This window comes from Chiloscyllium plagiosum, unplaced genomic scaffold (genome assembly GCF_037043375.1).
Source record: "Chiloscyllium plagiosum isolate Xiang-an unplaced genomic scaffold, Cpla_swu_hap1 HiC_scaffold_6, whole genome shotgun sequence".
In the NCBI taxonomy this organism is placed as follows: domain Eukaryota; kingdom Metazoa; phylum Chordata; class Chondrichthyes; order Orectolobiformes; family Hemiscylliidae; genus Chiloscyllium; species Chiloscyllium plagiosum.
In genome coordinates this window covers 72408051-72435336 of record NW_028270144.1, presented here as the reverse complement: position 1 = coordinate 72435336, position 27286 = coordinate 72408051, and the positions used below count along the sequence as shown (strand labels likewise).

Here is a 27286-nt window from a genome sequence, read left to right as displayed (position 1 = left end):
GAAGTCACACTTGATGGAGAAGGGGTGGTGATGAATTTGTATTTGTACCATTGTGTAATGGGTTAATTATGTGGAAAGTATTTGTGAATGTTGTACAAGATAATGGATATTAAACATTAATCTGAACTAATTTGAAGCTCTATCCACTCTGATGTACAGTACAGCCACTCGATGGAGCATAAGACAGTCCTGGGCAGTTGTAGTTGGAGACAGTCATATCTTCTGTTTCTCACATTACCATCAATATAATATATGGTTAAAACCTCATCTCCTTATCCAAGACAAGATCCTCTATTGATGAGACCTATTCATGGTTCATCTAACACCTCAAACTACTCAAAATTACCTAGACTCGTATGGGAAGAAGGATTAAAGGCAGTATTCTACCTAAGATACCCCAGTCTTATCGTTAATATTGTAACAGAGCTGATTATACTGTAGAAAAAAGCACAGAGGCAATAGTGATATGTTTATTAAAGTTTTATTAACTTACTAAAATTAAGAAACAGTGGATTATGTTTATTTAAATATGGTTCTTAACCAAAAGCAATACATATGTGTAATTGTAAGTAAGTTAATTCCTTTGATAATTATTCTTGGATGGATTCTCAAAAATTGCCTTTTATTCATGGTAAAATGCAGGAAGCATATTTCAATTGTTCATTTATTATTGAGCACAATATCCTAATTTCATAAGCTATAAGGTAAAGAAAATCCTTGCTTGAAGGGACAGAAATAAAGGCCAATAATCTGAATAATTAATGATGCCCTAATGTAAAGGAAGAAAATTATAGATTCATATAAAATAATATACTTGTAGAAATACTGTCCTAAACGGAAACTCTTCAACCCACTCTGTTAGATAAAGCAATGGACAACCAAATACAGCATTATAATATAAAATGTCTGCAGTACAGACAAGGCAGATTTCAGGACAGTTCCCACTAAAAGTTGAAATTTTTGGATGATTAGAAAAAAATCAGAGCTAAATTGAGACTTTATAATATGGTGATCCTATGTTAGCTAATACAAAAAGAATAAGGGGAATATAGAAACAAAGCAGGGAGACCATTAGAAAAGAAAAAGAAGGGTCTATAAAGAAAGGTTAGGAGATAAAGAGCAATAGAACAGCATTTTATAAACAGTAAAGTTGATGTTAATGAAAGTAATGACAATTTAAGTAAATCATTTCATGGAATACCTGCCCCTCATAAGATAAAGAAGTTCCAATAAATCTTTAAAGTACAAATATCACCAGGGGAATGCAAAAGAGGAGCATTCTATTAATTTGGCTTAGTCAGAACCTGGATTATTTCTGAAACCCAATAACCCAGTGAATTAGCATATATTGGTCACGAGACTGGTAAAAGTGGATTGGACCAGTGGTGTTGAACACCTGGATGCCCTGATTTTGTGTTCACGTTGCACACAGAAACAAGTTAAGATGTGAAATGCATGATGCTGCTGATTCAATGAGTGAAGATTGTTTGCCCTGAGGTGTGCTGTGAGTTCGAGGAATGATTACAGCAGCCAGCAGTGCCAGTTGGGAAGAATGCTCGAAATCTCCCAAAGAGTAGCCATCACCATCACATTGCCAACCTGTTCCTATTTTACTGTGTTGCAAAAGAGCTCCACATTTCTCAGGGAAGACCTGATTCCAGTTTCTTCAGAAATGTAGAGCAGGCCTTTTTCAAACAGTTTCCTCGTAGTGCTGGATTGTCAAGGGAATAGAGTCATACCAGCATTAAATCTCTACATTTTAACATTTGATCTCTTGTCATATTAGTCAACGCTTTTGCATGGATATAACCAGTAGAGAATGATATAACCCACCAAAGCAGAATATTTTACCAATGGATTTGATGCCTTGTGCAATGTCATGAATGATTGGTCAGTGTAGAAAAATGATCTGAACTTGAGTATTCACATTTCCTCATATCAGGAAGCACCCCAATGAATCTGCAAATGAATTCTGGAGCATAATATTCTTTTAATCATCATGAAATAAAGTCATTTTATACACTATTAGATACGCTAAATATACACTCCCTTTTATCATAGCATCAAAAAGCACAGAAGGAGATCATTCAGTCCATTTAGTTGATGCAGATTTCTGGAGAACAGCCCTATTCCCGAAAGGACAGGATGTTGGATACTGGGCAGGTGTTCAAGTTGGCAGAATGTAGCTAATTTTGATCAGACAGGTGTGTGCTGGCACTTCAACTATTCACTTGAGTGATGACGTGTTTGAAAGGATACTGAGCCATATGTTCAAACAGTGTCTTAGAGTCATACAGATGCACAGCATGGAAACTGACCCTTCAGTCCAACATGTCCATGCTGACCAGATATCTTAACCTAATCTAGTCCCATTTACCAGCACCTGACCCACATGCCTCTAAACCCTACCCATCCAGATGCCTTTTAAATGCACCAGGCTCCCCTACTTCTTCTGGCAGCACACACCACCCTCTGTGAAAAAGTTGCCCTTTAAGTCCCTTTTATTTCTTTCCCCTCATGACTTAAAGCTATGCCCTTTAGTTCTGGACTCCCCTACCCCAGGGAGAAGTCCTTGTCTATTTATCCTATACATGTCCCTCAAGATTGTATAAACCTCAATAAAGGTCACCCCTCAGCCTCTGATACTCCAAAGAAAACAGCCCTAGCCTATTCATTTAACTTAAATCTTCCAACCCTGGCAACATCCTTGTAAATCTTTTCTGAACTCTTTCAAATTTCACAACATCCTTCCAATAGGAAGGAGACCAGAATTGCATGCAATATTCCAGAAATGGCCTAACCAATGTCAGGTGCAATCCATCCTTCTTGTACAGGTCACTTCTACCCCAGAAGAGATTCCAATTATCCAGAAGTGTGAACCTTTCTCCCCTGTACCAGGTCCTCAGCCACACATTCATATACTCTGCCCTCACGAGCTCATAGCACCAGGAATAATCCAGATATTTCTACTCTCGAGGACCCCTTTTTTTAAATTCCTGCCTAACTCTCCATATTCTCTTTCCAGGATGCTCCTGCTGATCTCTCTCCCCTTTAAGAACATTCTGCACCCTCTCTGAGACATCCTTGATCCTGGCACCAGGGAGGCAATACACCATTCTGATGTTTCGCTGCAGGCCACAGAAAGGTCTGTCTGTGCCTCTGACTAGAAAGTCTCTTCTCATAATCGATCACTTGGAATCTGACATATACCTCATGACATTAGAATCTGTCTCAATACCAGAAACTTGGCTGTTGTGCTACCTGCCACTGAGAGTCCATCACCCCCTATATTTTCCAAAACAGCATTCTTGTTTGGAATGGGGAAAGCCAGAGAAGATTCCTGTACTATTTGTCTACCCCTCCTAACTTTCCTGCCATTAATCCATCTGCCTGACTGTATCTGCCATCCATCACACCCCCTAGATCTTGTAAATTCCTTATTGCCTCTAATTGCCTGTCTAACTGATCCATGCAAACTGATGGGATTCACAACCAAAGACAATTCCTGCAGACATAAGCATTAGTAACATGCAAACTCTCCCTAAACTCCCACATCCGATAGGAAGAGTATATCACTCTACACAATCTACAGACCCAGAAAACCGCACCATCGTTTTGCTCTAAGAACAGTGCTCCGGGCTAACTTAGTACGTATGGTTTATATTTTTAAAATTTAATTAAAAGACAAATCTCAATAAAACATATAATCAAGAAAAAAAACTCCCTTCACTCACTACTGTAGACTTGTAGCAAGGTTACACTTAAAAACTAAGCATTTATCTATTCCTGTGCTGTGAGCTCTCCCACACAGGCTCCTCCAAGGGCAGCTGTGAATTTCGCTGTTTGCTATTTTTTCCTAGACACACTCTGATGTCCAGAGAGACATGAACTCAAACAGCAAAGGCAATAACTGCAGATTCACTGCTGTGTCAGACAGCAGTGTAGGTTTCTTTCTCTCTCTCCCTCACTGACCATGTGGTCACTGCCTTTTGTCTGTCTTCCTTCTTTTAAAAGTGCCATTGTTTTGATCCTTTTTCCCCCAAAGTTCCAAAACAATAAAACAGTAATTGGTGCTCCTGGAATTTGAGGAAATCACCTCCAACACCTAAAATACCTCAAAAAAGGAGCAGCTCTTACAGCCAAAAATTTTTCCCATCCTCCCTCTTGGATTACCCAGAATCCAGTTGAATTAAACTTTCCATTATAATCACACCACACATTTTCAACCAAATCTCTTGTGTAAATGTACATCACCATTAAATACTGGAGTAAATTTAAATCTACCTTGACATGTCACAATAATACTTAAATGCCACAGAAGCATTTTATAGGCTCAGTAATAATACTTCCCACTTTTGGTTCATTAGAAACAAATAACTCTTTCTGAAGTACTTGGCAAATAGTTAAGAATGAAATTAAAGCTTAGCTGAAGACTCTTTTATCCATTGTTTCAGTTAGATGTTAAAAACCCATGGCTCTTTCGGAGAAAGAACTGGAAGTTTTTCCGACGTTAGAGCCTACAATTCTCCTTCAACTACTGCAACAAATAGTCTAACTGGTATTTACCCTCTTGCAGGCTGCAGGACTATGCTGTTGACAAAATTATGTTATGTTCAGACAAATGCCAATAGTAACTGCACAATGACAGATATGCCTCGAAACATTTCCGTGAGTCATGTCAGGGGTTCAGAGAATTAAAACTTTACTCACACCAGTCCATCTCCCAAGAGATCAAGGTTACTGAGTAGAGATCATGAGAATGTAAATTGTAGGTAAATCTGCCTCAAGGACAGGATGTGTCTAATTACAGTTTCTTGTTCCAGGCTTCAATTCTTATTTATTTATACTTGCATGTTGGTTAATTTTCACATTAGTCAGTTGCCCCTGTAACTTCTTTTCAGCATTCTGTTCAGAATCTTAAAGTTGGCTATTCATAGTGTTATTTTTCCTTCTGCAGTAACAGACAAAAGGACACCTGCATGAACTCCCATCTTATGAATCTATGAGATCACTGCAGTTTCAGATTCTGCTGTCAAAGAATGACTCCTCCATTTTGGGAATTTACAGAAGTTTAAATATGCTTTGCTGGCATAAGATAACGTATCTTCTTCCAAAAGTATGAATTTTGTGATAGCGATGTACTTCTCCATTTCACTCTCCTGTTTGATCTCAAAATAAGCTGAAGCGATTGTGGCAAAAATGCAACGTCTCTTATTGGATTGTATTCAATGAGAATTGGCTTTATTAATCTGTTGACTAAAGCTTGATGAAGACCTGTCATCAGTTCATACATAGAACTGTCTTCTGCCACACATTCAGCACAAAGTATTATAATTAATCTTCTACATTTGTTGATGTAGGACAGCATATCATTTGCAGAAGCTGTAAAGCAAAATAAACATTTTAAAATGAACAAATAATTTAAATAACTTAGCAAATTTGGATTTATATGGTATCTCTAATGTAATAAAATGTGCCAATGATTCGCAGAAGGGTGCTAAAGCAACATGTGTCCCTGAATCAAATAAAATGATAATAGGATAAATAGTCAAAAGTTTGACCAAAGCAGTAGGTTTTAAGGAGTATTTTAAAGAAAAGCAAGAGGAAGAGAAGCAGAGAATGTTTTGGAAGGAATTCTAGAGGTTAGGGCCTAGACAAATTAAGGCACAGCCCCAGTAATGAAACTAATAAAATAAAGGATTCTCAAGAGGCCAGAATAAGATAAACATCAATATGTAAAAAGGTTACGGGGTCGGGGGAGATTACAAAAATGAAGAGGCCTGAGGCCCTTATACTTAATATGGAATCAATGAACATCAAGGAGCTCAGGGATGATGGATACTTGTGTCCAGGTTTGAGTTCGAACACCACCCGCACAGCTTTGGAAAACCTCAAGTAAATGTAAGGTAGAATGTGCAAGGCCAGTCAAAAGGCACTGAAACAGGCATTCCTATGGATATTAAGAGTTTCAGCAGCATAAGATTTGAGACAGAAGTGCAGTCAGGGTATATTACATAGATAGAAATGAATGGTTTGATTATATGATTGGGAATTCAATTAGGTCAAATATGACATCAAACTCATGAATTAAAGTAGTTAAGAAGGTGCTTGGCATGCTTGCCTTCATCACTCAGTCCTTTGAGCATAAGAGTTGGGAAGTCATGTTGAGGTTGGACAGGATATTGGTGAGGCCTTTTCTGGAATATTGTGTCCAGTTCTGTTCGCCCAGTTCTCATAGAATTCATACAGTGTGGAAACAGGCCTTTTGGTCCAACAAGTCCACACCAACCCTCTTAAGAGTATTCCATCCAGACCCATTCCCCTACATTTACCTTTGACTAATGCACCTAACCTACACATCCCTGAACACTGTGGGCAATTTAGCTTGGCCAATGCACCTAACCTGTACATCTTTAGATTGTGGAAGCAAACCGGAGCAAACATGTGCAGACATGGAAGCAAACCGGAGCAAACCGGAGCAAACTCCACACAGACAGTCACCTGAGGCCTGAATCAAACCCAGGTCCCTGGCACTGTGAGGCAACAGTATTAACCACTGGACTGGTTGGACCAAGGGGTCTGTTTGTGTGCTGCAGGAGTCTATGAATCTATGACTTTATCTTCAGACAGTTGTTAGAAAAAGGGATAGAGTTGGTAGCTAGGGAATGGAGTCTGTTCATCTTCCTAATATTTAATCTGAGGAAATTTCTGGTCAGTACTTAATGTCAAATAAGCATTCTGACAACTTAACAACAGTGAGGGATCGATAGAGTTGGTGTTGAGGCAGGGCTGAGTGTCTTCAGCATATATGTGAAAACTGAAGCAGTATTTTTGAATGAATGTCTGTAAGAGACAGTGTGAAAATGAGAAAGAGGAGGCCAGGAGAGTGGTAGAGGGGGTGGACTGTCACTGAAGATAACTGAATTGCGGCTGTACAGGACATTAGTTCGGCCACTTTTGGAATATTGCATGCAATTCTGGTCTCCTTCTTATCGGAACAATGTTGTGAAACTTGAAAGGGTTCAGAAAAGATTTACAAGGATGTTGCTAGGGTTGGAGGATTTGAGGTATAGGGTGAGGTTGAATAGGCTGGGGCTGTTTTCCCTGGAGTGTTGGAGGCTGAGGGGTGGTGTTATAGAGGTTTACAAAATCATGAGGGGCATGGACAGGATAAATAGACAAAGTCTCTTCCCTGGGGTGGTGGAGTGCAGATGTAGAGGGCATAGGTTTAGGGTGAGAGGGGAAAGATATAAAAGGGACCTAAGGGGCAACGTTTTCACGTAGAGAGTGGTACATGTATGGAATGAGCTGTCAGAGGAAGTGGTGGAGGCTAGTACAATTAAAAGCGTATATGAATAGGAAGGGTTTGGAAGGATATGGGCCAGGTGCTGGCAGGTGGGACAAGATTGGGTTGTGATATCTGGTCAGCATGGACAAGTTGGACTGAAGTGTCTGTTTCCATGCTGTACATCTCTATGACTCTATGGAAGAAAATTGCAAGAGTATAGTCAGATTGAGAAGGCCCAAGAAGGATAGTTTACCTTTCTCGTGGTCTCATTCGATGTCATTTGGGACTTTGATAAGAGCCAATTGAATGCTGTGTGAGGACAGAAACCAAACTGAAAAGATTCAAATGTGGGGCTTCAGGCTCAGAACTGAGAGGCAACAGTATATTCTAGGACATGCAAAGGCAAGGGAGATTTATTTGCTAGGTTGTCAACGTTGTTTTTTTTTGATGAGGTGTGATAAAGGACATTTTGAAAGAGATGGGAGCATGCCCAAAGACAGAACCATAAATATTACCCAGCATGATGTCATATTTAACCCTAATTGAATTCCCAACCAAGAAAGGGAGTTGGACAATCAGTAGTCCAGTGGGAATAGAGTGAAGGATTAGAACTCAAGTCATAGATCATACATCACAGAAGATGCCCTTCAGTTTACTGAGATTTTGCTGTCCTGTCTACACTATTCCCACTTTCCAGCACTTCCCCTATAGCTTTGAATGTTATGACATTTCAAGTACTCATCCATGTACTTGTTAAAGGTTGTGAGATTTCCTGCCTCAAATAAACTCCCAGGCAGTGCATTCCAGATTCCAACATCCTCTCGTTGAAAAGATTTTTCCTCACATTTCTTTTAGATTAGATTAGATTTCCTACAGTGCGGAAACAGGCCCTTCGGCTCAACAAGTCCACAATGACCGTCCGAAGAGTAACCCACCCAGACCCACTCATCTACTCCCTGCTAATGCACTTATCACTTTGGGCAATTTAGCATGGCCAATTCACCTGACCTGCACATCTTTGGACTGTGGGAGGAAACCGGAGCACCCTGAGGAAACCTACGCAGACACAGGGAGAAGGTGCAAACTCCACACAGACAGTCGCCCGAGGCTGGAATCGAACCCAGGTCCCTGGCGCTGCGAGGCAGCAATGCTAACCACTCTCCCTCTCCAGTGCAGTCATATTCTTCCTATAATGCCTTGGAGATGCCAGTGTTGGACTAGGGTGTACAAAGTTAAAAATCACACAACACCAGGTTATAGTCCAACAGGTTTAATTGGAAGCACACTAGCTTTCGGAGCAACGCTCCTTCATCAGGTGAAGGAGCGTCGCTCCGAAAGCTAGTGTGCTTCCAATTAAACCTGTTGGACTATAACCTGGTGTTGTGTGATTTTTAACTTCCTATAATACGGTGATCAGAACAGCACACAGTATTCCAGTTGTAGCCTAACCAAAGTCCTGTACAGCTCGAACATAACTGTCCTGCTCGTATTATCTATGCCATGACTGATAGGCATGTCCCGTATGCATTTTTAACCATTTTTAACCATTCTATTAATCTGACCAGCTGCTTTGAGGGATCTGAGGACAAGCAGCCAAGGTCTCTTTGTTCCTCTGAAGTTCTGAGTGTCCTGTCATTCATTGAGTACTCCCTTTTCTTATTCACTCTTCCAAAATGCATCAATTCACAGTTTTCAAGGTTAAATTCCACATGTCACTGATATGTCCATCTGGCTAATCCATCAATACCTTCCAGTAAACTAACACCTTCTTCCTCATTGTCAACTACCCAGCCAATCTTGGTGTCATCATATACATATATATATATTTATATATATATATATGTTTGTGTGTGTATCATGAACAATAAGGGGCTCAGCACCGATCCCTGTGGTACACCACTGCACGTTGGCCTCCAGTCATATGAAAATCCTTTTACCACAACCCCTCTATCTCCACCTTGCAAGTTACCCTGGATCCCAAATGCTTTTACCTTCTTTATCAGTCTCCCATGTGGTACCTTAACAAAGGCTTTGCTGTAATTCACGTAAACATGAACTGCAGTGCCTCATCTACATAGCTGGTCATCTCTTCAAACAGTTCAATAAAATTTGTTAGACGCACTTCCCTCCAACAAAGCCATGCTGATTATTCCTGATCAAACCTTGCCTCTCCAAATGAAGATTAATTCTCTCCCTCAGAATTATTTCCAAAACCTACCACTGAAGTGAAATTGGGTGAGTTTCATGATCATGATAAGCTTGGAGAGCACAAAAGGAAATGGAAAATAATGTCAAGAAATAGAGGTTATATTTTTAACTTTATGCTTTGATGGAATGAAGGTATCACAGGACGGCCATGATTTGTTGTATATCTCTTTCTGTGGTTCAATGCACAGGAATATAGGTATGAGCTCACATTTGGATTGGAGTGAACTTGCATTTTTTCTTGAAGGAATGAAAGTGGGAGTCAGTACAGCAGGAACAGCGGGAAATAGTGAAGGCTTTTGATTAGAGAAAGGCCTTGAAAACAGAGATGTTTCCAAATAGTTAAACAAAAACATCAAGCAGAGGGCCAAAGGTTAGACAGCTGGGAGTTTGAAAGCAAGCTTCAAGACAGCTATTTCCAAGGGCAGATTAAATATAAAATGGGGTTGAAGGACAACTGAGGGATATTGATGATTGGCAATAGAAAAATTAGTTGTAAATACATTTCATTCTATATATATATTCATTCAGTACTGTTATTAAATGGACAGGAATAAACCTATCCTACCTCCTCCTGGAAGGACATCGCGTTCAAAAATGCATAATCGGTAACCAAACTTTTCCTCAAGAATTGAAGGTAATACTTCCAATGCAAATGTTTCTTCTTTAGCACTGAGAACAGCATCATTACTCTTAAGGAGCAGCACATATGCATCATATTCCTTACTGTCTGAACATTAAGTTCAAAACATCAGCATTAATCAGTACAGTACAGGGAAAGAACAAGAAGATAACAGTTAATAATATTTCTTTATGAATTAATATATGGCATGAGACAGAAATTTTACTTGCGAGAATTAGAATGCTGTAAACAGTTGCTCAAGCTTCCTGCCCAAGTAAACTCATCAGTGACAACCAACAATGGACAATAATCTACTCATATTCACCATCGCTGTGCATGATACTACGGTCCCAGGCCTACTGCTCGACCAAACTGAGTAATGTGGAAGAATACTTTAAAATGCTGATAGGGTCGAATGACATATGTAGGATGCCACTTGCCATTCTTGGTTTGGGGGCATGCATGATATATTCTCTGACCATACCAGCTTGCTATCCAGAGGACTGGGATGACGAAGGTGAACTTTTCTCATCCACGTATGGCTAGGAAAAGCAGGAATTTCTCCTCAAGCTCCACAAAACCAATGCAAGAAGAAGGTTAATGACCTGTGCTCTGTAAGAGTAGATGCTACCATCTTCTTTCTGCTACCTCATACACATAGGGCTATCGCTCACACTAAGTGTGCCACTGCACACACCTCTTATGAACTCTCAATATTGTGTGCATGATGTCCACGCCATATCTCTCACACACCTTATTCTCCCAAATGGTTACCATTTCTTGTCCTTTGCACTTCCTACTCTCTCACTGGCACCCCTTCATCTCCTCTCCTGCTTTTGCATCACAACTAACTTCTCTTCAATATACTTCTATCATAGTCAGTCACACCTTTTGAATCACACCAGGAACACTTGGGACAAAGACTGGACTAATAATTAAATGCAAGTACATGGTCATAAGGTAGTTGCATTGGATTAGTGAGATTCTGCTCATGTCCTTAAACCCTAAAAGATATCTTTTTCTCTACCAAGAATCCATTTTCACCATATTTTTACAACTTTCAAAACATTATCCTTGCAATTTAAAGTGACAGAAAATTCAGCCCATTATTTTAGGTTGATGACCTGTGTAGTGATTAGAATCAAGTGGATCTTGTAGATTACGAGATCTTTGACTGGAGTTATTCACCTTGGGCCAATCAGGAAAGCCCAGGCTGACCAGTATGAACCAGGATTCAGAATCTCCTCAGTTCAGGGACTGACTCTGAGCTGGCTGGCCACAGTCCCTGTACTGTGCACATGTAAATAAAGGGTGACTTGTTGATAGGATAGCAGCCTCTGTGCAGTTATTTCAACCTGTCATCAGGAAAAGAGTCAGTCAGCTTGATGGACCTATTAAAATTACTTTGGTGTTTTTCAACTTTCAAAATCATTTTAGGATATATGTGGACTTTGTGTTTTTGTTAATTAGTTAAGGTTGGTATTTTATTAATTTGTGGTTAGTGGGCATCACTGGAAACGCCAGCAATTTATCCCTTGTTCCTAACTGCCCTTGAACTGAATAGCTTGCTCGGCTATTTCTGAGGCCAAGTAAAAAATAATCGCTTCCTGTAGATTTGGACTCTGGCAAATGCCAGACCAGGTAAGGACTGCAGATTTCCTTCTATAAACAACAATAACGAAACAGATTGGGTTTTGCAACAACAAATGCTAGTTTCACAGTCACCATTAGTGAGACTAGTTTTTAATTCCAGATTTCACAAATTGAATTTTAAATTCCACCAGATATCACAGTGGGATTTGAACCCATGCCCCAGGGTTTCTAGCTTACATAATTTGGTAACATTAGCATTAGGTGAATTGGCCGTGCTAAATTGCCTGTAGTGTTAGGTGCAGGGATAAATGTAGGGGAATGGGTCTGGGTGGGTGCGCTTCGGCGGGTCGGTGTGGACTTGTTGGGCCGAAGGGCCTGTTTCCACACTGTAAAGTAATCTAATAATCTAATCTTTCACAAAAAGAAAGGCGGTGACCTGATCACAGCCTGGTCGAGATATTCCTATTTCTGAGAATTTAGGAAGTCTGCTTTGACATGAATCAAAATACAATCGACATACAGGCTTTATTTTTAAAGTTTTACCTTCTAAAGTTTCATCTCTGGAAATGAAGTCTCTGAAGCAAAGGACAAAATAAATCTTGAACTTGACATATACAACTGCTACAATGATGAAAACAGCCACTGCCATGATTATTGGTAGGATGACTGGACCAGTGTCACCTTTGCCTATGAGAAAGTAAATTAAATAATATTTGTTGCAGTTACCAAAACTTCAGAATGTCAATCAGACGTTGCAGCCTGTATTAGCCAATAGACTACAAAACACTATGGTTTCTGATGTTGACTGAATATATGATTATTTGAAGACCAGTACGTCAAACCCAAGACTAAAGTGTACTGGGCAGCAATGGTTACTGCAATTCAATATGCTTTGGAGACTGAATAACCTACAGCAGGCACCAGAAGTGCTGGAGAAACAATAGTCGTGGTGTATGCGTAAGATCCTCTTATTTATGGAAGAAAATGAAGGAAATGTAACAAAAATGGAGGACAGACGTAATGCTCTGAAGTTGAGAAGTTGGGTCTGAGAGGCTGTAAAGCAGAAGATGAGGTGTTGTTCCTCAGCTTGCATTCAGCTTCATTGGGACACTGTAGTAGGCCCAGGGTGGAAATATAAGCATGGGAGTAAGGTGGTTTGTGGAAATGGCAAGCAACTAGAAGTTTGGGATCGTTGCTACAGAGAGAGTGGAGATGATCCTCAGTGTGGTCACCCAGTAAATATTTGGTCTCACTAATCTAAAGGAGACCACATTGCTAGCACTGAATTCAGTAAACAAGATTAGTTTAGATTCTCTACAGTATGGAAACAGGCCCTTCGGCCCAACAAGTCCACACCATCCTTCAAACAGCAACTCTCCCAGACCCATTCCCCTACTCTTTATTAATCTCTGACTAATGCATCTAACACTATGGGCAATTTAGCACGGCCAATTCACCTGTACTGCACATCTTTGGATTGTGGGAGGAAACCTGGATTTCTTCCGGGTGCTCCGGTTTCCTCCCACAATCCAAGGATGTGCAGTACAGGTGAATTGGCCATGCTAAATTGCCCATAGTGTTAGGTGCATTAGTCAGGGGTTAATAAAGGGTAGGGGAATGGGTCTGGGTGAGTTGCTGTTTGAAGGGTGGTGTGGACTTGTTGGACCAAAAGAGAAATGGGTGGGTTACTCTTCAGAGGGTCAGTGTGGATATGTTGGGCCAAATGGCCTGTATCCATACTGTAGGGGGTCTAATCTAATCACCCATAGAGACACAGAGAGAATGTGCAAACTCCACACAAACAGTTGCCCAAGGCTGGAATTGTGAGTCTGCAGTGCTAACCACTGAGCCACCGTGCTGCCCTTGAAAGAAGTAGAAGTAAAATACTGCTTCATTTGGAAGGTGTATTTGGGGCCTGGTCACTAAGGAAGGAGGAGGTAAATTCTACAATTGCATGGGAAGGTACCATGGGATGTGAGGTGGTGAGGATGTTTTGGGAGTGATGGAGGAGTGAACTAGGCTGATTTGGAAGGAAAGATGCCAGCAGAACGCTGACAGTGGAGGGGAGGGATGTGTTTGTTGGCAATGTTAGTTGTACCCTGCTGGAAGTGGCAGAAACGCTAGAAAAATGCTAGATAATATCTGTGCAAAATATAGATGGGACTTTTCAGGTGTGAACCTTAATTCAAATTGCATTTAATCAGAAATAGTGGAAAGAGAAATTTAATAACCTTTAGAGTCCTTCTGTGGAAAACAGGAGACAGTTAAATATATTTTCATAGAATCCCTACAATGCAGAAAGGGCCATTCAGCCCATTAAGTCTGCACAACCCAGACTTAGCCCCTCACTCTATTCCTGTCATGCCCCATTTCCCATGGCTAATCTACTTAGGCTGCATATCCGCAGGCACTATGGGCAATTTAGTATGGCCAATCCACCTAACCGGCACATCTTGTGGCCTTGAGCGGAAACCAGTGCAACCAATGGAAACCCATGTAGACATGTGAGAACATGCAAACGCCACACAGACAGTCACCCTAGGCTGGAATCAAACCCAAGTCCCTGCTGCTGTGAGGCAGCAGTGCTAGCCACCATGCCATCTCATCTTTTATTTCTTCCATTGTGGCACCTAATGCCCTCTGTCAATATCAGGGGTGGCATGGTGGCTCAGTGGTTAGCACTGCTGCCGCACAGCACCAGGGACCCGCGTTCGATTTCAGCCTTGGGCAGCTGTTTGTGTGGAGTTTTCCCTGTGTCTGCGTGGGTTTCCTCCCACAATCCAAAGATGTGCAGGTTAGGTGAATTGGCCATGCTCAATTGCCCATAGTGTTCAGGGACGTGTAGGTTAGTTGCATTAGTCAGGTGTAAATATAAAGTACTAGGGGAGGGTAATGATTCTGTGTGGGATACTCTTCAGAGGGTCAGTGTGGACTTGTTGGACTGAAGGGCTTGTTTCCACAGTATAGGGATTCTGAATCATAAATCACACAAGATCATACTAAGAACAGGAATAGATCACCTCACCTTTTGAGCCTGCTTTGCCATTCAATAAGATCATGGCTGATCAAGAGGGTGTATTCTCAGAATTAAGGGATGACCAAGTTAAGACTGAGGTGAGGAGGAATTTCTTCTCTTACAGGATTTATGGAACTGAAACCCCTTTCCACAGACAGCTATGTGGTCAGAACCCTTTTATTTATTGAACTTCACATTCCTGCCTACCCTCATAACTCATAACTCCTTTGCAGATCTAAAATCTATTAGCTCAGCCTTGAATATATTCAATCACCCAGCCTGCACTGTTCTCTAGTAAACAAGTTGGGATTCTATTCACTGGAATTTGGAAGGATGAGAGGTGATTTAATATACAGGATTCTTAAGGGGCTTGACAGGGTAAAAGCTGAGAGGATGTTTGCCCTTATGAGAGAGTCTAGGACCAGAGGGCATAGTCTCAGAATAAAGGGATGGTCATGTTAAGACTGAGGTGAGGAGGAATTTTTTGTCTTAGAGGATTTATAGAATTGAAACTCCTTTCCACAGACAGTTATGTAGTCAGATTCCTTGTGTTTATTTAAGGCTAGAAGTCATACAACACCAGGTTATAATCCAACAGGTTAATTTGAAATCACAAGCTTTCGGAGTGTTTTGCCTGATGAAGGAGCAACATTCTGAAAGCTTGTGATTTCAAATAAACTTGTTGGACTATAACCTGGTGTCATGTGACTTCTGAGTTTGCCCATCCCAGTCCAACACTGCCACCTCCACATCATTATTTAAGGCTGAGGTATATTTTTGATCTGTAGGGGAACTAAGGATTTTTAGGGAAAGGCCAAGAAAGTGGGCTTGAAGAACGGCAGATCAGAAGTGATCCTACTGAATGACACAGAACATGTTTGAACTGCTAAATGGCCTACTCCAGTTCCTATTTCTTATGATCTTATGGTCTTCTATCACCATAGCTGTTGCTTCAGGCAAAATCTTCACATGGACTTGGATATGAAGTTAGAACTTTATGACTTACATAGTTAGCATTAACCAGCTTTCAGACCGTTAATAGAATGAATAAAAGAACATGAAACCAAGACTGAGCAGTCTATCTTATTACTAGAGGATGGAATACCTTTTTCGAGAAGAATGATGTTACCGATTTGCTGTGTGTCTTGACAAGTTAAAACACACTGAAAGGTTTTATTCAAATGTTCCTTTTTAATTTTCATGAACACAAGTGGTGCGATCACAGATACTCTGTTATCTTCAGGAACTATCCTAAAATTCAAGAATGTGTGAACATGATGGAATTATAATGGAAAATATGAATTATGTTAACATATAAATAATTCTAAAAATAAATACTTTCCACTTTAGCAAACAGTACAGTGGACAGAAGAGAAAAGCCAATAATTACTGACAATGTTACAACTTTTTTAATGGAATCAATGCAGTGTGGAAACAGGCCAAATGCCAAACAAGCCCACACCAACCCTCCAAAGAGTAACCCACCCAGACCCATTCCCCTACCCTTTAACTCCACATTTACCCCTGACTAATGCACCTAACCTACACATTCTTGATCACTACAGGCAATTTAGCATGGCCATTTCACCTGACCACACATCTTTGGATTGTGGGAGGAAACCAGAGCACCTGGGGGAAACCCATGCAGACACAGTGAGAATGTGCAAACTCCACACAGACCGTCGGCCGAAGCTGGAATTGAACCCGGGTACCTGGCGATGTGAGGCAGCATTGCTAACCACTGAGCCACTGTGCCACCCCCACATAGGGATGACAATTCCCTGACCGGGAGTTGAACCTAGACCATGGCAGTGAAATCACCGAATCCTAACCACTCGACCATGAGGGATGGACCGCCAGGAACTGCCGACGATTCCCCCTCAAGGAATGTTCATAACAAGGATATTTTATTGCCATAGAAACGAGACTCAAATAGAATAGACAAATGGCTTTCCCCATTATGTAACACATTGTTGTTTAAGGAAGGTAATGATTCTGTAAGTTTAAATGTTGGAAACTAAACAAGGCTCAACCCAATAGGTTGATTTCATACAGAGGAGTTGAATTCCAGATCCCAATATGTGTCAGCTGATAGTCTAAACAATTATGTCCAACTAATCAATGTAACTTTTATTTATTGCTACTTGCAAGTGTTGCTGAGCCAAGTGTCTCTTATTGTTAAGACTCAGTAGTGACTCATCCTCTACCATGGTTAGATTTGATAAAGAAGAGGTTTCGTGGCAGCAGTCTGTTCAACTAGTAGCTGGTAGTGGTCAGTTCTGCAAGATCTTATATGGTGATCAGCAGTGGTTTGATTACTCAAATACCTCAAGGTAACAACTGTGAAAAATAATCCACTCGACTCAGGAGAAAAAGAAATTCAGAAGTCAATTGAATTTATCACTTTAAGAGCACTACCACTTTAAGAATACTCAGCATCAGCAGCAGTAGCAAATGTTTGACCAGATAAGATCACATGAAAAGCACAAATGCAAGAGGAGCAATCTTGGCCTATCATCTTGGCTTACATTGCTATAAGGTTCAGATCTCTAGGTTGTGTCCTGCACTTTGGAGAGGTTGCTATTTTGAACTCTTGCTTTGGCTTCTTCTTAATGATTTGTCCCTCACCTACAGCTGCCAGATTGGAATTGCTACAGTGTGGAAACAGGACGTTTTGCCAAACAAGCTCACACTAACCCTCCAAAGAGTAACCCACTCAGATCCATTCCCCTACCCTTTTACTCCACATTTACCCCTGACTAATGCATCATCTAATCTATACATTCCTGAACACTACAGGCAGATTCTGTAAGATTTTCACAACTTTTTTGTTTACAATATTTTATATAATACCGATCTTGTGCATTTCTTACACAGATTACTTTAGCTCCTCCTCACAGTTTCCAGCACGTGATGCTGCTGATGCTGTGTCACTGTTCTAGATTCAGGGAAGGCCCCACTGGACTGCAAGATGGCAAATGATACATATATTCAAAACGGGAGGGAAGCAGAGAGCAGGAAACTATAGCCCAGTTGGCTTTCCATCTCGCATAAGGGAAATTTTAGAAACAGTTTTTAAAGTTATAACAGGGCACTGAGATAAGTTCAAGACAAAAAGGCAGATTCAACATGATATTTGTGAAATGGAAATTGTGTTTAACCATTCCATTGGAGTTTTTTTGAGGAAGTAACATATGCTGTGCATAGGTGGAATCATTAGATTCACTGTACTTAGATTTCAGATGTCACTTGTTAAGTGCTACATCAATGGTTACTGAGGAAAATAAAAATGAATGGTGTTGGGGTATTGGCATAGACAGAAGGTTGACTGGATAACAGGAAGCATGGAGTCGATATAAATGGATCCTTTTTCTGGTTGGCAAGATGTAATGTGTGGGATGCAACAGGGATCAATACCATGACATCAGCAGTTTATATAATAAAGGTAAAGTCACCATAGTCCACATATTCAAAATGGGAGGGAAGCTCTCTCATTAGAAAGAAATAACTGTGGTGATTTTAACCTGAGGGTCACCACACTTCAGGCAAGGGGAAGGGGTTGAGAAGGAATATCGTTCATGGTAATATCAGGCATGGGAATTGAACTGCTGATATCACTCTGCAACACAAGCTAGCTGTCCTGCCAACTGAGCTAATCTTGGATAAAGGGGCTGAGTGTAAGATTGTCACATTTGTTGATGACACAATGATAGGTTGGAAAGTAAATTGTGAAGGGACCTGGATCAGAAGAGCCGGTGGACCGAGGAGTGGCAGATGGAGTTTAATTGATAAATGTGAGTTGCTGCACTTTGGAAAGGCAAATTAGAGTAGGACTTATACACTTAATGGTAAAGGTCCTGGGAAGTGTTGCTGAACAAAGGGACTTTGGAGTGCAGATTCATAGCTTCTTGAAAGTAGAGTTGCAGGTAAATAGGATAGTGAAGAAGGCATTTGGTCAGTGCATTGAGTATTTGAGTTGGGAGCTGAAAATGTGTTGCTGGAAAAGCGCAGCAGGTCAGGCAGCATCCAAGGAACAGGAGAATCGATGTTTCGGGCATAAGCCCTTCTTCAGGGGCTGAAGAAGGGCTTATGCCCGAAACGTCGATTCTCCTGTTCCTTGGATGCTGGCTGACCTGCTGCGCTTTTCCAGCAACACATTTTCAGCTCTAATAGAAGTTTATAAAATCATAAGGGGCATGGATAGGGTGGATGGCCAAGGTCTTTTCCCTAGGATAGTAGTCCAAAACTAGAGGGCATAGGTTTAAGGTGAAAGGGGAAAGATTTAAAAGGGACTGAATGGGGGAATGTTTTTCCATCAGAGGACGGTGTGTATATGGAATGAGCTGCCAGAAGAAGTGGTGGAATCTGGTACAATTACAATATTTAAAAGGCACATGGATGGGTATATGAATAGGAAGTGTTTAGAGGGGTATGGGCCAAATGCTGGCAAATGGGACTAGATTACTTTAGGATGTCTGGTCAGCACGGATGAGTTGGATCAAAGGGTCTGTTTCCATACTGTGCAGCTCTATGGCTACAAAAGGACATAAAGGTGCTTCTTGGGATAAAATAAGTTAAATGAATTGAGAAAAATTGTGGCAAATGGAATGAAATGTGGAAAAATGTGAAGTTGTGCATTTTGGCAGAAAGTAGTAAAAGTTCTAAATTGTGAGATATTACAGAGGCCTGATATGCAGTGTGCAGGTACATCAAGAATTAGGAAAGCTAAAGCAATGTTAATATTTACTACCAGAGGAATTGAATACAAAAATCAAGAGGTTATGCTTCAATTATACAGAGCACTGATAAGACCACATCTGGAGTGCTGTGAACAATATTATTTCCCCTATTTAAGGGTGGATTTAAATGTGCTGGAAGCAATTCAGGCAAGGTGTACTGGAATAATTCTTTGAATGGATCGATTGCCTTATGAGGAAATATTGGACAAGCTACGCTTGTATCTGCTGGAGTTTAGAAGAAGTAACTTGAGTGAAACGCAAAAGATTATGAGGGGTCTTGAGAGGATGTATGTGAAGAGGATGTTTCCTCCTATGGAAGATTTTAGAACCAAGAGTCTGTTTAAAAATAAGGAGACACCCATATAGGCAGAGATAGGTAAAATTTCTTTTCAAAGGGTTGAGAATTTTTGGAACTCTCTCCCTGAAAAGGCAGTGGAAGTAAAATCTTTGAATAGTTTTTAGAAAAATAATAGTTTAAGACTATTTTAATGGATAGATTTTTGTAAGCAAGGGGTGAAAAGTTATCAGACGTAGACAAGAAAGTTGATTTGAGGTTACAGGTTATGATTTATTAAACAACAGAATAGTCTCAAAGGGCCATATAACCCACTCCTGTTCCTAATCCTTATCTTCGTATGCACCCGGAGGTGACCTCCCGGAACCAGACAAGGAGATACAGCTCTCCAGTGAGGCCTAAACGTCTTCCCTGCATGTGTGCATGATAAACCAAAGGCCGCCCTACAGAGGGGATCCTCTGTAGTGGTGACCTGGGAGAAGATCTATTTTTAGTACAAAATGACCACAGGCTGTAATAATGTTCGGGAATAAAGGGAGTACAAGATTAGATTACTTACAGAGTGGAAACAGGCCCTCCGGCCCAACAAGTCCACACCGCCCCGCCGAAGCACAACCCATCCATACCCCTACATTTACCCCTTACCTAACACTACGGGCAATTTAGCATGGCCAATTCACCTGACCTGCACATCTTTTGGACTGTGGGAGGAAACCAGAGCACCCGGAGGAAACCCACGCAGACATGGGGAGAACGTGCAAACTCCACACAGTCAGTCGCCTGAGGTGGGAATTGAACCCGGGTCTCTGGCACTATGAGGCAGCAGTGCTAACCATTGTGCCACCGTGCCGCCCACTGTTGTCAGCTATTGAACTCTGTGGAGTGAGAAGACCATTTTCAATAATACTTCTCAAGCAAGCAATTACGTGCAAAATAACAATGCAGCACATATAATGCACAAATCAGTACATATCTTACCTGCTAGAATTTTCATAGACATCATTTCCACCGCTGGTTAAATAATTGTGATTAAAATTCCAATATAGCATGCAAAAGTCAACCGCTTCATTGTCCGCTATAGCTTTGCATTCAATTTCTCTTTTCTCACCTATTACAAAAGAGGAAACTCAATAACGCAACTACTATATTTAGGGCTGTGTGGCCAGTAAAATAATCAGTTGCTGTTTGTAACAGTAAAATAAAAACTCTGCTTATAACCTAAACAGTTCCAAACATATTTCAGGATCCCTGCACATGTCAAACTGATGAACGATATATATTGTGAATAAAATCCTGTGGGTCTTCCAGAAGGACTACAAATTGGGTCAGAGCCTTGCTCCAGAGTTTGCAAGCTGCCACAATTAGTAGCAGTGATTTTCAATGTTTGGGATCTCAGCTTGAGTGTCTGGGTTACTGCATTGTTGAGTTTTAGCTGCACTGGGAATTAAAATTAGCAACAGAAAATTAAAAATTGCTACTTACAGAATAAAAACCAGTGCTAACAATGCCATTATTGTGACAGGCGACCTTTCCCCACTCCCCCCAACCCAATGCCTCCATTCAACAATTAGGGATAGAGTTAAGAAGAAGGACAATAAGTGGCAAAAATCCAGCTGCAGTTCTCTTCTGTCAGCTCAGGAGCAAGACCTCAATTTCTGAGACATTATTTCATTCAACGAGCACTATTCTTAATTGTGGATGCATCTTATTATTTGGAATAATTACTTTTGATAGGATGATTGTGTGTTATTATCATGGTTAGAAGTAAAGAAAATGGCACTGAAAATTCACATTTATGGAGCGGTGTTTAGATCTTAATGGAAAAACAATATGCAGTTAGTAATTTTCAGTGGGGCCTGTTTCTATCATTAAATCACTCACATTTCAATGCTAGAACCATAAATCACAAAAATAGGTTTCTCAGCCTACTGTGGATATGCTAGCTCTTTGAAAAGATATCCACATGTCTTAGTTCCTCTGTTTTTTTCGCATAGCCTTGAAATGTTTCCCTGTTAGTACGCAGAGAAGGATACATTATCTATGGCTAAATAAAAAGAACTGAAAAAAGTAGGAGATAGTACAGTACAAGAGAAGCTTAGCTGATAATATAAAAACAGATAGAGTTTCTATACGTATTTAATTGTGAAAGAGCTAGAATTGCTTCTAGATGGAGAAAATTGATAATGAAAAAATGAAGGAGGAATTTTGTTGCTGGCTTCACTGTAAAAATCAAACGGCAAACAGGAGGGAAAAACTAAAAAAAAAGCTTGGAAAACCAAAAGTCTGACAAGGTCCCAGGGCCAGATGTTATGCATTTAAGGTTTCAAAAGAGGTACCTGTAGAGATAATGGAGGTTATCATTTTTCAAAATTGTTTAGATTCTGAAAGGGTTATCTCAACACACTTTTTCTTGAAAATAAGGCACAAAGAAAGGAACTATAGATCAGATGCCCAGCATCTATCAGAGAGAAATTGCTAGAATCCATTCTTAATGGAGTTATAGTAAGATACTTAGAAAATCACTATGTGATCAGGCAGACACAACATGGTTTTGTGAATAGAAATTAATAATTTATTAAAGTTTTTGAGAAAATAACTAGCAGGGTGTATAAAAGGGAATTTAGCATACTATACTTGTATTTTCAAAAGGGATTTGAGAATTACTATGCTAAATAAAGTTAAAAATCACACAACACCAGGTTATAGTCCAACAGGTTTAATTGGAAGCACACTAGCTTTCGGAGTGACGCTCCTTCATCAGGTGATTGTGATGAAGGAGCTAATGTCTCAAGGAGCGTCGCTCCAAAAGCTAGTGTGCTTCCAATTAAACCTGTTGGACTATAACCTGGTGTTGTGTGATTTTTAACTTTGTACACCCCAGTCCAACACCCGGCATCTCCAAATTATGCTAAATAAGAGTTTGCAGTGTAAGGGGTACAATCTTAATGTAGAAAAGGAATTGGTTAACTAACAGGAAGCACTGCAGGATATTTTGTGTTTTTTTTCAGTTTAATGAGCTGCAGCTAATGGAATTCCCCAGGATTCAGAGCTAGAAGCTATTTACAGTCTATAGTAGTGACATGTATCTGGGGACTGAATCTGTTGCTGACACTAAGGATCAGTAAGACATTTACATTGCTAAGAGGATAATCCGCTCAACATCCAACTCATTTATGACCACAGGTATTAGGAGACATTAGCATGAGTACATGAACATTTTCTCTATATTCATAGATACAAATTGAGATGCCAGTCTCCAGAGCTGTTAGTGATTTTTTTTTTTGTTACTGCTAAGAAAAATGTGGCATGGAGTTCTCAATGAATGGTGTTTCTGTTTCATCAAAGAGTTAGAGTAGGTGAAAGGTAATAAATCATTGTATGATGTGCGTGACTGAGAAATCTCCTAAGGTGTTTTGACTGAAGCCATCTTTTTTAGTTGTGTCCCTTACAACTCTTTGGTAAGAAGTCATCATACTTATGGGTTCTCCAAATTGAGTTGCATGGTCAAAGAGCTGATGGAGCAAGAGCTGCTGAATGTTGTAGCTTTTTCTATGTTCTAATTCTGAACACTGGCCCTGTGGTGTATGTAGTGAAACATTGGTAGCTAAAATTAGTTGACACACAGAAGTGCACATACAATATCTATTGGAGATGCCTTGCAATCAATCTTGTATTTGAAAGTCCCCTACAGTGGCAAACCTTCATAGCCTTATGAATGTGTGCTAGCATTAAGTAGATGGTGACACATACTTGACATGGAGAGCAATAGGTCATTGATCTTTCTGTGGCACTGGAGTCAAGTTCTCTTAAGCCACACTGACCTCCACAGCAAACCCCCTTTTTGACTTGGTACAGTCTGGTACAGTCTCCTGTAGCCTCCCCTCAAAAACAGTACGCTTAGTCTCCAAAAAACAAGATATTGTCCAATGATTCCAATTGGAATCATTAGAGATTGACATCATGATGCCAATGTGAAAGAAAGGATGTAATTCTATTGAATGAAGGAAGTGTAATCAGTGAAGGGGATTCTGTGGTGCACATTGATGAGGTGACTCTTTTGCTCACTTTGACTACCTTGAATATTCATTAAGCTCCTTGAAATATTGTTCCACTATCTGCAGATCATAGAAATGGCATGTGTTCCACGTGCCTCTGGTAGTTCATATGGGTGACTGCCTCCTTTGCATGCCTACCAGAGGATCTCTCATTTCTCAGATATGTCTCATCTGTTGAGGAGAAAATGCATCTTTAAACTTCTGGTTTGTCACTTTTTGTTACCTCTTTCCTAACATTCTAGATGTGAACTAGGGGTCTTCCTGAGTAATACATTTCACTAATTTCCTATCAACTAATGTTAGGCTAATTGTCCATCATTAAATTTTCTCCTTCCTTTTTAAATAGCAGTGGGTGTCGTTTGTGCTAGACTTTAATCTACAGGCTTTACAAAGTTCACTGCGGTCATCAGTGCATAGACTAGTGGATTTCAGAAACAAAAACAAAAAATGATGGAAATGCTCAGCCATTCTTGTTGCATCTGTCGTGAGAGAAACAAAGTTAACATTTCTAGCACTGAACATCAATGGATTTCAGCTCCAACCAGCAAGAATAACAAAGACATAAACAACAGTGCAGACTTTCAGGGCCTGAATTAGCTATATTTCTCTTATATGTGGTAGAAAATTTCTCCTTCTTACAAATATATAATTCTCCATTCTTCTGAATGATTCAATTTTAATCCAAATGTGAAACCTATTTAAAATAAATGGCTAAATAAATGAACCAACATCACTGTTAATGAATAAACATAGATCGGCAAATCTAGGTCAAATGTTACTCAACCATAAAGCCTAGAATTTCCAAAATTTGAATCTCAGTCAGTGATGCATATATCTGATCTCAGCTACAGCACTGTTAAGTATAGTACAGTTGGATTTTATACCATAGAATCGGAAGAAGAGTTTGGGATCTTGCTAATGATTGTTCTCTGGTCATTCCTGGAGTCAAATGCGCCCAAGTAGACTGGGGAAAAACAGACTTATATTGGAGGAATGGCTACTTGAGTAAGCTTTTGAAGCCCGTGGAACTGTACCCCCAGCATGAATTGTATCACTGGTAGAACTGGGAAGAAAATTTTCAGAGACCTCAGGTTCTAAAATTACTCTAAAGTATACATACCAAGTCCAAGTTCAATTTGTTCATCAATGGGATAAATTAATTTCGGTTTGAACGGCTCAACATATTCTGTGAAGAAAGGGGAACATGAAATTTATTTAAAGAACTTCATTTTTACCGAATACAAAACAACCTCGATTATCGGACTGAAACAGGTGGGTAACCGGTGGTTCGGATAACTGGTTGTTCGGATAACTGATTGTAAACAAAGGAAGCCATACTGAAGCATAATTACATAAAAAAGCATGTTTACAGAATTTTTATTTCATTTAATCAATAAAATGTGTACAAACATTAGATATTTCTTAAAAATTCATGATACTTTACAAATGAAATCAATTTTTGTGTAAATAAGATTCATTGAGGTGGAGGTCGGTTATTATTTCTCGAAGAAAATATCCAGTCGCTGTTGCTTGACGTGCTTGTGTTATTTTGTTTTTGCCAGCGATAAATTTGACACAGATGCATTGACTTTGTCTTGTGCTTCATACCACTCCATGAAAGTCAATAGCTTCTTAATGGAGACTGGAGGAGGTGACAGTATCGGATTTTTCTTAGCATCCACGGCATCTGTACTTCCACGCTGTTCTTCCATGATTTATGTTGATAATCTGATCATTACTGAGTGTCTCTGTTCCAAATCATCACAGTTTACCCAAGCGCCGATCTCAGCCTCTATGAAATCTCCTAATGCCAGCAGTCTGCAGTTCTCGGTGATGTCAGTGGTTGTCCTTTGGTCTGACTGGTGTCCTCTTCACTGTCACGGCTACCAACATGCAAGCCATTGTACCAACAAAGTCATGGAGTGATTGAAGTCACCATTGATTTTGCCATGCTTTTAAATCTTCAGCATGTCCATCACGTTTATATGTTGAAATTATTTTAACACTGTTTAAAGTATCTGACTGAGATCACATTAGAGAACTGTAAATAAAATACGCGATCATTGCACCAGTGTCGGTAACACCTCATTGAAGGTTTTTATGGGACCTTGAAATCTTGTTTGGATAATCCAAAATTTGGATAATTGATGTTCAGATAACCAAGGAGAACGTGAGGACTGCAGACGCTGGAGATCAGAGCTGAAAATGTGTTGCTGGAAAAGCGCAGCAGGTCAGGCAGCATCCAAGGAACAGGAGAATTGACGTTTCAGGCATAAGCCCTTCTTCAGGAATGAGGAAAGTGTGTCCAGCAGGCTAAGATAAAAGGTAGGGAGGAGGGACGTGGGGGAGGGGCATTGGAAATGTGATAGGTGGAAGGAGGTCAAGGTGAGGGTGATAGGCCGGAGTGGGGTGGGGGCGGAGAGGTCAGGAAGAAGATTGCAGGTTAGGAAGGCGGTGCTGAGTTTGAGGGATTTGACTGAGGCAAGGTGGGGGGAGGGGAAATGAGGAAACTGGAGAAATCTGAGTTCATCCCTTGTGGTTGGAGGGTTCGTAGGCGGAAGATGAGGCGCTCTTCCTCCAAGCGTCTCGTGTTGCTGTGGTCTGGCGATGGAGGAGTCCAAGGACCTTCATGTCCTTGGTAGAGTGGGAGGGGGAGTTGAAGTGTTGAGCCACGGGGTGGTTGGGTTGGTTGGTCCTGGTGTCCCAGAGGTGTTCTCTGAAACGTTCCACAAGCAGGCGGTCTGTCTCCCCAATATAAAGGAGGCCACATCGGGTGCAGCGGATGCAATAGATGATGTGTGTGGAGGTGCAGGTGAATTTGTGGCGGATATGGAAGTATCCCTTGGGGCCTTGGAGGGAAGTAAGGGGGGAGGTGTGGATGCAAGTTTTGCATTTCTTGCGGTTGCAGGGGAAGGTGCTGGGAGTGGAGGTTGGGTTGGTGGGGGTTGTGGACCTGACGAGGGAGTCACGGAGGGAGTGGTCTTTTCGGAACGCTGATAGGGGAGGGGAGGGAAATATGTCCCTGGTGGTGGGGTCCGTTTGGAGGTGGCGGAAATGACGGCGGATGATACGTTGTATATGGTGGTTGGTGGGGTGGTAGGTGAGGACCAGTGGGGTTCTGTCCAGGTGGCGGTTGGAGGGGCAGGGCTCAAGGGCGGAGGAGCGGGAAGTGGAGGAGATGCGGTAGAGGGCATCGTCGAACACGTCTGGGGGGAAATTGCGGTCTTTGAAGAAGGAGGCCATCTGGGTTGCACGGTATTGGAACTGGTCCTCCTGGGAGCAGATGCGGCGGTGACAAAGGAATTGGTAATATGGGATGGCATTTTTACAGGGGCCAGGGTGGGAGGAGGTGTAGTCTAGGTAGCTGTGGGAGTCGGTCGGTTTATAGTAAATGTCCGTGTTGATTCGGTCGCCCGAGATAGAAATGGAAAGGTCTAGGAAGGGGAGGGAGGAGTCTGAGACAGTCCAGGTGA

General features: G+C 40.9%; 1 protein-coding gene across 4 annotated transcripts in view; it reads right to left on the bottom strand.

Moving 5' to 3' along the window:
- Positions 1–479: 479 nt before the first annotated feature.
- Positions 480–27286, bottom strand: part of LOC122550653 (interleukin-18 receptor 1-like) — a 53504-nt gene continuing 26697 nt past the window's right edge. The window contains exons 6-11 of one of the 4 annotated variants that reach the window (XM_087988120.1): positions 24934–24999; positions 20737–20866; positions 15830–15975; positions 12252–12395; positions 10062–10223; positions 480–5382 (exon numbers count right to left, since the gene is read on the bottom strand). In XM_087988120.1, coding sequence (XP_087844246.1) covers positions 5072–5382; positions 10062–10223; positions 12252–12395; positions 15830–15975; positions 20737–20866; positions 24934–24999 — 959 coding nt within the window. In that variant the 3' untranslated portion in view covers positions 480–5071. The remainder of the gene's footprint in view (positions 5383–10061; positions 10224–12251; positions 12396–15829; positions 15976–20736; positions 20867–24933; positions 25000–27286) is intronic. The other 3 variants (XM_087988122.1, XM_087988123.1, XM_087988121.1) reach the window with 3 other exon arrangements.